We start from the raw sequence: 13,494 nt of genomic DNA on the forward strand, positions 1-13,494 counted from the left end.
ACTTCCCAACTTTAATAGAAAGGTTGTAAAAGACCCAGAATTGCCAAAACAATCCTGAGAAACAAAAACCAAGCAAGAGGCATAACTCTCTCAGACTTCAAGCAATATTGCAAAGCCACAGTCATCAAAACAGTGTGGTACTGGCACCAAAACAAACATACAGACCAATGGAACAGAATAGAGAACCCAGAAAGAAACCCTGACACCTATGGTCAATTAACCTTTGACAAAGGAGGCAAGAGCATAAAATGGGAAAAAGAAAGTCTATTCAGCAAGAATTGCTGGGAAAACTGGACAGCTGCATACAAAGCAATGAAACTAGAACACACCCTTACACCATCACAAAAATAAACTCAAAATGGCTGAAAGACTTAAATATAAGACAAGACACCATCAAACTCCTGGAAAAGAACATAGGCAAAACGTTCTCTGACGTCAACCTCATGAATATTTTCTCAGGTCATTCTCCCAAGGCAACAGAAATAAGAGCAAAAATAAACCAATGGGACCTAATCAAACTGACAAGCTTTTGCACAGCAAAGGAAACCAAAAAGAAACCAAAAAGACAACTTACAGAGTGGGAGAAAATAGTTTCAAACAATGCAACGGACAAGGGATTAATCTCTAGAATATACAAGCAACTTATACAACCACCTAATGGAAAAATGGGCAAAAGCCAACCGCCCAATGGAAAAATGGGCAAAAGACCTGAATAGACATTCTCCAAGGAAGATATACAGATGGACAACAAACACATGAAAAAATGCTCAACATCCCTGATTATTGGAGAAATGCAAATCAAAACTACCATGAGATACCACCTCATACCAGTCAGAATGGCCATCATTAATGAGTCCACAAATAACAAGTGCTGGAGGGAGTGTGGAGAAAAGGGAACCCTCCTGCACTGTTGGTGGGAATGTAAGCTGGTACAGCCACTATGGAGAAAAGCATGGAGGTACCTTAGAAATCTATACATAGAGCTACCATATGACCGAGCAGTCCCACTCTTGGGCATGTATCTGGACAAAACTGTCCTTAAAAAAGACACGTGCACCTGCATGTTCATTGCAGCACCATTCACAATAGCCAAGACATGGAAACAACCCAAATGTCCATCCACAGAGGATTGGATTCGGAAGATGTGGTATCTATACACAATGGAATACTACTCAGCCATAAAAACGAATGACGTAATGCCATTTGCAGAAACATGGATGCAACTAAAGACTCTCATACTGCATGAAATAAGTCAGAAAGAGAAAGACAAATTCCATATGATATCACTTATAACTGGAATCTAATATACAGCACAAACGAACCTTTCCACAGAAAAGTAAATCATGGACTTGGAGAACAGACTTGCGGCTGCTTGGGAGGAGGGCGGGAGTGGGAGGGATGGGGAGCTTGGGGTTAACGGATGCAAACTATTGCTCTTGGAATGGATTTACAATGAGATCCTGCCGTGTAGCATTGAGATCTATGTCTAGACACTTACATCGCAGCACAACAATGGGAGGAAAAGTATGTACACATGTATGCGTAACTTGGTTGCCATGCTGTACAGTGGAAAAAAAATAAATAAAGAGAAAGGTTGTCAGCTTTCTGTGACTTGCCCTGTTGCCGGTCAGTAAAGGGCAAAGGAAAATAAGTCCCCTCTAAGTCTCTGGACTTAGTTTACTCATAACTAAAAGTGGATAAGTTCAGGCTCCATCGCGCCGAGGCTGCCTCGCTGAATCAAGCATGCGCTCTAACGTGCACCCAGGTCCCGCCATCCCCAGGCGGGCTCGGGATACCGAGGAAGCCTACACTCCGCACAGGTCCCGGCCAAACCAAAGCTCCCACCAAAGTTCAACACGCCCCCCAAGCTAGTGGCTGATTGGCCCGCCCTGCCCACACCGGGAGCCGCTCTGACCTGCTGATTGGTTGTTCTGCTCCCTGTTGTGTGCCGAAACCTTCCTCCTCTCTGATTGACCAAGCACCTACCTGCGCTCGCCCCGGATTGGGCGCCGGCTTGGCCGGCTCGCAGGCTCCTAGGGGCCCTGCTTTCTGATTCGTCAGTTGGGCCAGCCCCACGGCCTGCACGCTGAATGGCTGCGCCGCTACCTGTATAGGCCTCTGATTGGGTGCGCGGCGCCTCCCTGGCGTGATAGGTCAGGACCACCGCCCCCCTGGCTCCCCATTGGCCGCTCGGCGAAGCCCGGTCTCCGGGTAAGATGGCAGCGGACGGACAGTGCTCGCTCCCCGCTTCATGGCGGCCGGTGACCCTCACCCACGTCGAATATCCCGCAGGTAAAAGACGACCCCTGCTGGGAGGACGCCTTGCCGGGGCCGGCCCGTCAGCTCCTGGCTCTCCGCCCGGCGCAAGCCCGCGGAGGGGGCGCCGGGGGACTGGGGTGGGAACTGTCAAATAGTGAGCCATGGAGGGGTTCGGCCGGCGCGCGCGACGCGCAGGCGCAATGGTGTGGCGATGAGCTGGGCGAAATTGTGAGTGGCTCGCTCGCGCACTCTGCGGCTGCGCGGCGGGGGCGCTCCCCCGTGTCCTGGGACGCCGGTGGGCTGTAGTGGGGCAGGGGTCTGCGTGCGGCGGGAAAGAATGAATGGTCTGGACCTGGGCCCTCCTTCCCCGCCCTTCCCGGAGCCAGGGAGGCCAGACTTTCCACGGGGTGTAGGGAGTGCCGGTTTCCTTCAAACACTGCTTTGGGGCTGCCTGTAAGAAAGAGTTCCCCATTGCTGGGAGTGTGCAAATCGAGGCCAGGCTTGTGGTGCCACGCCCAGAGCAGGCCACTGCTCCATAACTCAGGGGACCCGGTGGAGGGCAGGCAGCCTCCGTAATATTGACTTCTGGAGCTTCCCATCAGACACAGCTCCAGAAGCACAGAGAGGTCCTTTAGTGGCCGTCTGGAGGCGGACTAGTAGAATGGTGCAGAGCTTGGGCCTTGTGGTCAGAGTTCAGGCTGAGGCCTTGTGCAAGTGACTGCAGCCCTCCCCGCCTCTCTAAGTGGAACTAATCACGGTGCCTCCCTTCTAGTGGTCGTGCAAGGACCACAAACAGGAGCGGTGAGAAATGCTGAGTGCAGTGCCTGGCTTACAGTTAAGCATTCAGTAAATAACTGCAGTTAGCATCATCCCACCTTCCTATGACCCTCTCAAGCCTACCCTGCCATCTCTGGGTAGGATGGTTGGGTGCTGGGTGAGGCTGGGGACCACCTCATTGAGCCTTGGTTACCCAAGGAAGGGCCCCTCATGCTGTTTTTGTGGGTGGAGACCGGAGAACCTGGCCCTACTGAGGGCCTCAGGGCCGGATGCCAGGGAACTTTGACCCTGGGAGTTCTGGGTTAAACTGAGGGTGGGGCGGCCCTGTAGGTGCTGAGCCCTGCTGTATGCCTGCCTGCCTGCCCACCAATCATCCATCCTTCATTCAGCTGGTATCTGCTGAGTGCCTCCTGGATGCTAGGCCCTGGGCTCACTTTGCACTTAGTTTAGTGAACGGGCTCATATGGCCCTGAACTCCTGGATTGTGAAAAAAAACAAAAACAAAAAACAAAACCCACTTTATGGGAGAGAAACCAAGGCCTGGAGAGGGGAAGGGGCTTCTCTAAGGCCTCAGCACCTTCGTAGTTTCCCCTCCCTGGCCTTGGAGTAGCTTCTCCGGGTGAGAAGGAAGCTGGCAGATGTGAGCAGCATGACTCAGGCTGTGATGAGGGACCCTTTGCAGGGCCCATGGGTGCCAAGAGGAGAGACCTGGCTGAGCCTGGGGGCTTTCCTCGAGGTCTAGTCCTCGGCTCGCTCCTCTGTGACACGCTGCATTTCACACCCCTCTTCACACTTGACCCTTGCTTCCGTCATCCCTTCTGCATTCACTTAACATCATTTTAGAGCCCAGGTAAGTGCCAGGTGCTGTGCTGGGCTTGGGAGACTGAATGGGGTGTAGAGACCCCATCTCCGCACTCATGGAACCTACTTTCTCGAAGGAGAGACAGGTACTAGCCGGATATCTACAGGAATGAGCGATGTCATGAACAATGCCCTGGTTTCGGATTCTGAGAGCCCTGTGGTGGCAGGAATGTGTCTTTTATTGCCACTGTGGTGGGTACTTAATTTACGGTGAGTTAACCGAGACAGCGTCCCAGGTGGGGGAACAGTGCGTGCAAAGGTCCGGAAGTAGGACAGAGCACGGTGCCTTCGGGGCACTTAGAATTTGGTCCCTGGAACTAGAGCAGAGGGTGGGAGGGAAGCAGGGCCAGGACTACAGGGTGTTTTGAGCTGGGCTGAGGTGGGACTTCTCCCAAGGACAGAGATCAGGCAATGGTGAGGCCAGAGTCGCCGACAGCATTTGCAGGAAAGCCCAATGGTAGAGCTGCCGTGGGGCAGACCATGGAGCAGGCCAAAGGTTTGGCGGGCACCAGCTGCTTCCTGTCCTCACAAGCTCAGGGCGCCGGGCATCAGCTGGGCAGCTGAGAGACCCAGAAGCTCAGGGCTGAAAGGGGCCAGAATTGGGAAGGGTGTCACCCAGTGTCACCCTGCGGGCCTGTGGCAGCACTAACACGTGGGCCTGTGTTGCTGGCCTGTTCTTCCAGGCCAATTTGAAGCCGGCCCTAGCCTGGGGAGGTGTGGACGAGGCCAGATGTGAGCCTATCTCTTTGGCCTGGAAGCTGGGCTCAGACCTGGGTGGGCACTTGCTGCCTGCGTGTGGCTGGGCTGGTGGTGGAGCCACTTCCCACGCTGGGTTCTCCCATCACGGAAGTGTCCTGGGCGCCAGGGACTGAGCTGGGTGTCGCACAGGCTTCCCATCTAAGTGCCCACGGCTGTTGGGTGAGAACGTTGAGGCTCAGGGAGGTAAAGTCTTTCCCCGAGGTCACTTAGCCAGCAAGTGCTGGCACAGGAACTGAACCATGCCCTCTGACCCCAGAGTGGCCACGTAGCTGCCCTGTCTCCGATGACGAGGACCCCTTTGGACTTGGCATCGAGCCTGCTTTTGAGCAAAGCGGAAAGTGGCTCTTGTCTCTTGGCTTTAGGGCCTTCATGCTGCCTCCCTCCCAGGCCTCTTAGAGGGATAAAAAGCAGGTGGGTAATAGGTAGCCAGTTTTCTGCCCCTAGAGAAGTGGCGAGAAGCTGTTACTGCCGCAGGCAGCCATGGTGGGCTACGCAGCCTCCTCCCACCTGGCCCTGATCCCTGTCCGAGTCCACAGCATAGGCCTGAGACTGTGTCCAGAGCATACCAGACTCCCCTGGAGGCTCGGGGCTTGGCTGGGGCAGTCTCAGCACGGTACTGTGTTCCAGAGGCATCCACGTACCGCCCGGCTGCCTCCCAGTACCCGGCCCAGCTTTTGGGGTCAGACCAAGCGGGGTTCATCTCCCTGCCTTGGCAGAGGTGATAGCTGTAGAACTGGGACCAGGCTAGAGACTTGGATTTTAGTCAAACTCACCTCTTTACGGCTCTGTGACTTTGGACGCATCACGCAGCCCCTTGGGACTCAGTGGCCTCATCTGTAGGCTGGGGCAGTGGAGGCACCTGCTTTAACACCCCGTCTGTGAACTTGAGTCCTCGGTGAACACACCGTGCCCGGGACTCTGGGGGTATGGTCAGCAGCCGCCGCCCGGCCCCGCGCTCCGGGCCTTGCTCAGTGGCCGCACTCTGTCTGCATCCTCCCCTCCCTGTCTTGCCCAGGTGATCTCTCCGGCCACCTCCTTGCCTACCTGAGCCTCAGCCCCATCTTTGTCATTGTCGGTTTTGTGACCCTCATCATATTCAAGCGGGAGCTGCACACGGTGAGTGAGCCCCCCACCCCCGCACTGCCCCCCCAGGGAGGAGCGGCCTCACCAGTCCTTCCCAGGCGCTGAGCTTTCCCCGTCAGGCCTCCCACCTTTCTTGGGGTGCGCGGAGCCTCTGGGCTGCTTTCTGGTTGTTCCCGGGGCTGAGAGCTTGAGTCAGAGGCCACGGTCTCTGGGGCCAGGCGGCGGCCGGCAGATGCACAGATGCCACACTGAGCTCCCCTTTTGCCAGCAGATCTCATTCCTCGGGGGCCTGGCACTGAACGAGGGCGTCAACTGGCTGATCAAACACGTCGTCCAGGAGCCACGACCCTGTGGAGGTAGGGCCAGGCCCTGAGGCTCTGGGGGTCGCCCAGGTCGGGCCTTACCCGGAGGCCTGCCCCCTCCCATCATGCCCTGTTCTCTCTCTGCCAGGCCCCCACGTGGCAGTGGGCACCAAGTACGGGATGCCCTCCAGCCATTCCCAGTTTATGTGGTTCTTCTCCGTCTACTCCTTCCTTTTCCTCTACTTAAGGTGAGCTTCTGTCCCGGCTGGGGTGGCCCTGAACTGGCCCTGGCTGGGCTCTGCCAGGGACTGAACTACTCTACCAGGGCTGGTAGGAGCTGCAGCTGAGGCATAAGGCACGCACGGGGCCTGTGGATGGGCGGGGGCTGCGTGGGGGGCCTGGGCTCCAGGCCGTGGGCTGAGACCATCTGACAGGCTTGTTTTCCCAGAATGCACCAAACGAACAATGCCAGGTTCCTGGACCTGCTGTGGAGGCACCTGCTCTCCCTGGGTCTCCTCACCGTGGCCTTTCTCGTCTCCTACAGCAGGTACAGTGGGAGGGGCCACCCCCGTCCCATGCCTGTGCCCTGGGGTCCTGCTGGATCCTTGGTCCCCGCTGGACCCCACAGTAGACCTGAGCCTCTGGGGCAGGCCTGGCAGGTCCCAGGCCTCTCGTTTTAAAGGGCCAGGCCTCCAGCTGCCCTCCACCTGCCCTTACCCTCTCCTCTTGGTGGGGCCCGAGGTTCTGGGGACACCTCTGCACATCAGCCACCTGTTCCCAACGTCCCGGAGGAGCCCCGTGTGCACACACCCGGAGTTTAAGGGCTGGAGAGAAGGGAGGCACATTCCAGCCGAGCCAGCCCTTCAGTTCTAGAGTCAGGGGAGCAGCTGTCGAGGCCCAGCCCCTTGCCTCCTCCTGAAAGTAGATCTGAGTCTGTGTGGCCACAGGAGTCTGTCCTGTCGTGCGTGTTGCCCCACGAGCGTGCAGAGGACCCGGGGAAGCTAGCCTTGGGCACAGGGGATTGTGCGGGCCTGTCTCTGGCTGACTCTCATGAACTTCCCTCTGTCCGTGGCCCAGGGTCTACCTGCTGTACCACACCTGGAGCCAGGTGCTCTATGGGGGCATCGCTGGAGGCCTCATGGCCGTCGCCTGGTTTGTCTTCACCCAGGAGGTCCTCACCCCGCTCTTCCCTAGGATAGCAGCCTGGTAACTGCCTCCCGTCCCTGTTGCTGCCCTGCCCCCACCTTCCCGGGCACTACGGCCCTTCCCCCTAATGCAAAGGGCCATTGGTGGGAGGCCTCCAGTGTCCTGACCCCAGCCTCAGTGTCCCTGGGAGGGCCCTAGTGCCTGGCTTCCACCTCCCCCAGGGGTTTCCTCAGCCCAGAAGCCAAGGTGCCAGCCTCTGTCTCTGCCTGACCTCCCAGGGACTTAAAAGGCAGCCCGAGTCCTGCCGGGCTGTGTATATGGTGGGACAGTGTCCCTGCCTGAGTGTCACACAGGTGACGCATCTGGATCTCTCAGTGGCCCCAGGGTCACAGGCCAGGCAAAGACTGAGCGATGGTGGGAGGGTGCGTCGCCAGCCCCGGGCCCTGTGGGGGCGTCCAGCTGGGCGACAGACTCGGGCCCTGATGTGGTCCTGGCTTTCCTGGCCTTCGGGTGTCTGTCTCTCCAGGCCTATCTCTGAGTTCTTCCTAATCCGAGACACGAGCCTCATTCCCAACGTCCTCTGGTTTGAGTACACAGTGACCCGGGCAGAAGCCAGGTGAGTCGAGCGGGTAGCAGGCACTGGGCCACAGCCCCGGGGAGGCTGTGCGGCCCCGGCTTTGGGAGGCTTTCCAAGAGCCAGGCTCTCGCCCAGGCACTTTTCTTTCTTTCTTTCTTTTTTTGCTTTTTTTACGGCTGCGCCTGCGGCATATGGAGGTTCCCAAGCTAGGGGTCGAATCAGAGTTGTAGCTGTCGGCCTACACCAGAGCCACAGCAACGCGGGATCCGAGCCACGTCTGCGACCTACACCACAGCTCACGGCAATGCCGGATCCTTAACCCGCTGAGCGAGGCCAGGGATTGAACCCATGTCCTCATGGATACCAGTCGGATTTGTTTCCGCTGTGCCACAAGGGGAACGCCCCAAGCACTTTTCTTGAACTGCCTCCTCTGGACCCCATTTTATAGATGAGAAAACTGAGGCTCAGAGAGGAGCAGGGTCACTTGACCGAGGACTTGCTGATCGTGGGTGTGGGAGCTGGGCTGGGAACCCAGGCCGTTTGGCAAGAGCCACGCTTGTAACCCGTGTGTTCTGGCACGAAAGCGCAGGGCAGCCGGGGCTCTCAGGGTGCCTGTGTGTGGACCCCCTGGGGCCATTTTGTCCGGACAGGTTGCTCGTCAACTGAGGGGCAGTGAGTTAGGGGCGCCTGTGGTGGTGCAGCAAGTCGGGCAGAGCTGGCTTTGGAGCCTCCTGCCTCAGCTCCTCTCCACGCACCCAGATCCTGGGTGGGGAGCGGCTTGGGGAAGCAAAGGCCTGGCTCCTTCCGGGGTTCAGAGGGGAGCCGAGGAGGCCTGGGCTCCTGGTGAGAGGACCCACGGGGCGCGGAGGGGCGTCCCGGCAGCTGAGCAGCGTGTCCAGTGCATCACGGTCCGAATTAGCATAATGAACTTAAGGGTAAAGCCCTGGATCCCGGAGGAGAGGGGATTTGAGGGGGCTGCGGCGGGCAATCCCATTATTGGCGCAAGGCCCCAGCCGGCCCCGCGCCTCCCGCTGGCCGTCCCCTGCCTTCATTTACCAGAATTTCCAGCGTACCTGCCCTGGGCCAGGCTGTGTGCTGGGGGTAGCCACAGAGCGTGTGACAGCAGTGGCCGGCAGGGGTCTGTGAGGAACGAGACACCTGCCTGTGTGATCAGCGTTGTGGGTTTGAGAGCTTATGACGGGAAGGTGATGGGGTGGGATGGCTGGGCCACCTGTTGGAGTTGGGGTTTAGCAGGGAGGGTGCTCTCGCATAGGGAACAGCTTGTGCAAAGCGCCTGAGACGAGCCGAGTCCACCAAAAAGGCAGGTGTGCCCGGAGCCCAGGGAGCGAGGGGACCGGCCTTGGGACAAGGCCAGGCTGAACCACACAGGACCTGTGGGTGCCATTAGGTTTTTGAATTTGAGCTGGGACTCCAGGCGAGCCCCACCGTCCTTTCTGAGCCTCAGCCAGGCCCTCCAGGAAATAGGATTCTCCCTGGCTTCCTCAGGTTCCTGAGCCCATTCCACCGTGGATTAGTCACCCCCCCACATCAGGCACTCAGATCCACTCTATCAGTTACATGCCTCCCAGACCGAGAACTCACTACCTTGTCTGTTTCGGGGGCTGGTAACAGAGCCCCCTTCAGGCTCCCTTGTCTGCGAGTGGGAATTCCCTGTAATTACTGGAATCCAGCCAGGTCTCTTGCCTCTGTTCTGGCATCCTGAACCCCCAGCCCTGGCCTGGTCTCCTGGCTCTGCACTTGAACCCCAGAGCTGAGCCCCTGTGATCCGGGTCCAGCCAGAGGCATTGACCTCTCCAGCCCTGAGTCCCAGGCCCCAGGGGGGAGCTCTGGCCCAGCTCGAGCCAACCACTGGGGCTCCTGGGGGCGGGCATTCACTCCTGATGGGATTGTGGGTGGGGAGGGGACAGCCGAGGGGGGGGCGGGTCACTGAACGCCAGGAATCCCCTCATCTGACCCCTGCCCCCATTTTGCAGGAACAGACAACGCAAGCTGGGGACGAAACTGCAGTGACTGGGGAGTGTGGCTGGGTCCAGCCTCCAGGTCTGGCCTGCATGATGCCTTGCAGGATGGACGAAATGACAGACAGAGGGACGAAGCAGAGACCTCTACAGACCCAAGTCACCAAGTGGAGCCTTTTTTTTTCTTATTTTAATTTTAACGAACAAGGTGGACCAAAGGGCTGAGCCAGCCCCTCAGCCAGGACCCCGGAGGGCCTGCTGCCAGGGGTGGCCTCACGGCCAGAGACCCTCGCCGCACTGCTGCCAGCCCCCGGTTGGGCGGAAAGTGCCCTTGGCACGGGCACCGGGGCGTGGGGTAGAGAAGGAGGGCTCGCACCTCTGGTCACAGGACCAGGAAAGCCAGGTGGCGTGAAAACTACACACTATTTATTTTGGGGTTTTGTCAAAGGCAGGCGGGATTTTGGAGATGGGGCTACAAGAGCCTGCTCTGCGGCGGCTGCCCTGCCTACCAGGGGCCCAGGTCAGCCTCCCAGCCCTTTGCCAGGGCCCGAGAGGGGGCCCGGGGGCCCAGGAGGAGGGAGCACCCCCACGCCCTCCCTGCTGCCAATGCCATTCCAGAACCTTGGTCAGTGTTTCCTGTGGGGGGGCTGGGCCCAGAGAGAGCACGTGTCTGGCGCTGCTATCCTTGTGTCCTACCCGCATCGACCCTGCACCAAAAGGGCTTTCTCTGGTCCCCTGTCCCCAAGACAGTGGTCCCTTCCTGACAAAAGAGCCTGCACATGTGGGTGAGCAAACCCAAGCTGTTTACAGCTCTTTCTGTCCTGCTGTCTGGTCGCGCCTCGTCTTCATCACCCGAACAAAATGCAGAGGAACCAGGAGCCGCCGAGAGGGGTGGGGGCCTGCTGTCCCCGCCCTGCCCTTCCCTCTGTGAGCTCGGAGCGCCCCTTGTCCTTCCCGTCGCCCGTCCGAGAGGCTGGGAACCTGCTCGGGTCGCCCTGAGCCTGCGTCCGGGCTGTGGGCTCACAGAGCCCCACTGCCCAGCTCAGAGGATGCTCCTCCCAGGCGCCAAGTTGCTTGCAAATGGAGTTGCGGAGAGTAGACGCTTCCAGACTCAGAAGCTTCTAGAACTGAACCAGGCTGCTGGGGACCTGTGTTTGACCCCCCACTCCCACCCCCGGTCCCCCGCTGCCTTTTCTTTGTGGAGGTTCCTAATCTGCTGCTGAAGCACAATATTTTGGTGCTTTCTTTTCTCATTTGTTAAAGACAGTGTCCAAAGCCATTCCAGAAGCCAGGACCAGGGGCCTATTTCTGGGGAAGGTTGGTCAGTCCCCACATTTTCCTTTCCTTCCCTTCTTATTTTTGTTTTTTACTTTTTGCCTGAGACAAGCCAAGTGTGAGATGGTTTGACTTAAGAAAAATCAATGAAATTGTTTACTATTGTTTTAAAATAAAACCTTGAACTCTGGCAGCTTGAGCATGTTGACTGAGCTGATGAGAGGAGACCGGGGTGCGGCTGTGGCGACCCAGGACCCTGAGAGGCCAGGGTGTGCTCACGACCAGACGGCCCGAAGCACCTGAGACGTCCAGGCCCCCCAGCCTCCAAAGCCTGGGTTGCAACGGCCTCCGCGACGTCTCCCACCGAGGCCTGAGGACGGCTTCCTGCCGTTGGTGCTTTCCGTCCCAGCGTGCTGCCCTGTGTGGCCCTGGCTCTGCTCTCAGTGAGCCCCGCTCCTCCGGGTGACAGCCCTTGAGGACCGGGAACAACCGTGTGTCCTTCCAAAGCCTCTGCCAGGAGAAACACCTCCATTCCTTGTTCAGTTCAGTCCTTGAGTGTGTGGAGCGGTGAGTATTGTGCTTTGCAAGAAATAACTGCAAACTGATCTGGGTTTTTGGTTTTGATTTTTTTTTCCTTTTATGGCCACGCTCGTGGCATGTGGAAGTTTCGGGGCCAGGGATTGAATCTCTGAGCAATGGCTGTTGCTGCTGCAGCAGTGCGAGACCCTTTAACCCACCGCACTGGGCTAGGGATTGAATCTGTGCCTGTGCAGCAACCTGAGCTGCTACAGTCGGATTCCTAACCCACTGTGCCACAGCGGGAACTCCTGATCTGTGTTTTAGAAGCCTTAGGAATGAAATGAATACAAGTCAAACCTAAGTGTCTGAAGTGGGGGTTCTAACCCTTCCTTAATTCATTAAGCTGGGGTTCAGAACAGCTTCACCCGCATGACTCAGAAGTAATCCTGTCCTTACATGAGCTACAAGGCTGGATTTGGTTTCCCCACTGTGGTCCACAGAACCTCGACATTTGGCTAAGGTGACCTCACCCCAGGTGTGTGGCAGAAGCAGACAAGTGTCTGGAAGAAGGAACCTTCGTACCAGGCCTCAGTTATTTATACATATTATATATATATATAAAATGCGGCATGTGGAGGTTCCCAGGCTAGGGGTCTAATCGGAGCTGTAGCTGCCCGCCTATGCCACAGCCACAGCCACGCCAGATCCAAGCCACGTCTGCAACCTATACCATAGCTCTCGGCAACCCCTTGTCCTTAACCCACTGAACGAGGCCAGGGATTGAATCCGCATCCTCATGGATACTATTCGTTTCTGCGGAGCCACGACGGGAACTCCCTCTTTTACTTTTGTAAGGAGATGAAACAAAAAGAGTTCCCATTGTGGCTCGGTGGTTAATGAACCTGACTAGTATCCACGAGGACATGGGCTGGGTCCCTGGCCTCGCTCAATGGGTTAAGGAACCAGCGTTGTTGTGAGCTGCGGTGTAGGTCGCAGACGAGCCTCGGATCCTGCATTGCTGTGACTGTGGTGTAGTCCGGCAGCTACAGCTCCGATTGGACCCCTAGCCTGGGAACCTCCATGTGCCACCGGTGTGGCCCTAAAAAGATTAAAAAAAAAAAAAATCCATCCTGCAGGAGGGGGCAATCTCCCCCCAACACTCACCTCTCCTCCTGTCCAGGGACCTTTAAAGCACCTGTCCTGCATCCGGCACTTGGAGAGTGTGAGCGCACCGGTCACCCCCTCAGGAATAGTGACTGACTCTTCATTGTTCTTTGACTTTTTTCTGCCCCCAGAAGACCGCGAAGCATTCCACCTAAACTGGCTAGGGCTGTTTTAGGGGCTAAGTGTGTCTTCCCCAGATGGTACCTGCTGCTCTAAAGAAAGGAGTGAGCCTCTGTACTGGGTAACCTGGAACAACTCAAATGCGGTGGGATGCCCTCGCTTCTAACGGACTTCATTTTGGGGGAAAAACCCTGTCTTAGAGTCGGACCCGCAGGGTTCTTAGAACTTGAGCTTGGAGAGTCCTGGGTGTGTTCCTGGCCTGCGTCGCAGCTTCCCCACCCCGGTGGCCCCAGGCTGGGTCGTGCGGCCCCGCGCAGCACTCCCTGGCAGGAGCCTGTGGGCCCTGCTCCGTGAGACCCAGCGTAGGACACCAGAGGCCAGCCCTGTTCCTCGGGAGCAGATCAAGGCCCCTGTAAAGTGGGATGCTCTCCAGGTCCTCCTGCTTGGGGGCCCTGGGGACACCGTGCACCCCTCTCCTGGCGACACCTCACCTCTCCGGCCTTGCTGAGTGGCCGGGCCTCAGGCATTGCCCACTCCCCGCCCAGCCTGGGCTCCACTCCTTGCTCCCTGAAGCTTTGGGCATGTGGCACGCCCTCCCAGAGCCCAGTTCCTTATCCGGAGAAGGGAGACAACGGCAGGCCCCAGCTCCCGCGGTGATGGTCGCAGGTGAGCT

General features: G+C 57.7%; 1 protein-coding gene across 6 annotated transcripts; it reads left to right on the plus strand.

Annotated features, from left to right (window-relative positions):
• Positions 1–2,195: 2,195 nt before the first annotated feature.
• DOLPP1 (dolichyldiphosphatase 1) lies at positions 2,196–11,211 on the plus strand. 6 transcript variants are annotated; one of them, XR_014828848.1, is made up of 9 exons: positions 2,196–2,292; positions 3,975–4,107; positions 5,672–5,772; positions 6,011–6,095; positions 6,190–6,289; positions 6,476–6,588; positions 7,119–7,247; positions 7,714–7,803; positions 9,759–11,211. XR_014828848.1 is itself a non-coding variant. In XM_013993923.3 (9 exons), the coding sequence occupies exons 2-9, from the start codon at positions 4,026–4,028 to the stop codon at positions 9,793–9,795; spliced, it is 723 nt and encodes a 240-aa protein (XP_013849377.1). In that variant the 5' UTR covers positions 2,196–2,292; positions 3,975–4,025; the 3' UTR covers positions 9,796–11,211. The 6 variants fall into 6 exon arrangements, 4 of the variants coding, with proteins under 4 accessions (XP_013849377.1, XP_013849379.1, XP_003122262.1 ...); XM_013993923.3 differs by having other exon boundaries at positions 6,490–6,588; XM_013993925.3 differs by having other exon boundaries at positions 3,975–4,089; positions 6,490–6,588.
• Positions 11,212–13,494: the final 2,283 nt, after the last annotated feature.

This window comes from Sus scrofa, chromosome 1 (genome assembly GCF_054392235.1).
Source record: "Sus scrofa isolate SSC_HxYL_T2T_F1_AM1 chromosome 1, Sscrofa_HxYL_maternal_Yorkshire_Landrace_v2.0, whole genome shotgun sequence".
In the NCBI taxonomy this organism is placed as follows: domain Eukaryota; kingdom Metazoa; phylum Chordata; class Mammalia; order Artiodactyla; family Suidae; genus Sus; species Sus scrofa.

Excerpts from the sequence above, each read along its gene's own strand:
- DOLPP1 (XM_013993923.3), top strand. The coding sequence starts at position 4,026 with ATGCCCTGGTTTCGGATTCTGAGAGCCCTGTGGTGGCAGGAATGTGTC. Across the intron at positions 5,773-6,010 it reads TCAAGCGGGAGCTGCACACG|ATCTCATTCCTCGGGGGCCT; the intron begins GTGAGTGAGCCC and ends TTTTGCCAGCAG. Across the intron at positions 6,096-6,189 it reads GGAGCCACGACCCTGTGGAG|GCCCCCACGTGGCAGTGGGC; the intron begins GTAGGGCCAGGC and ends TCTCTCTGCCAG.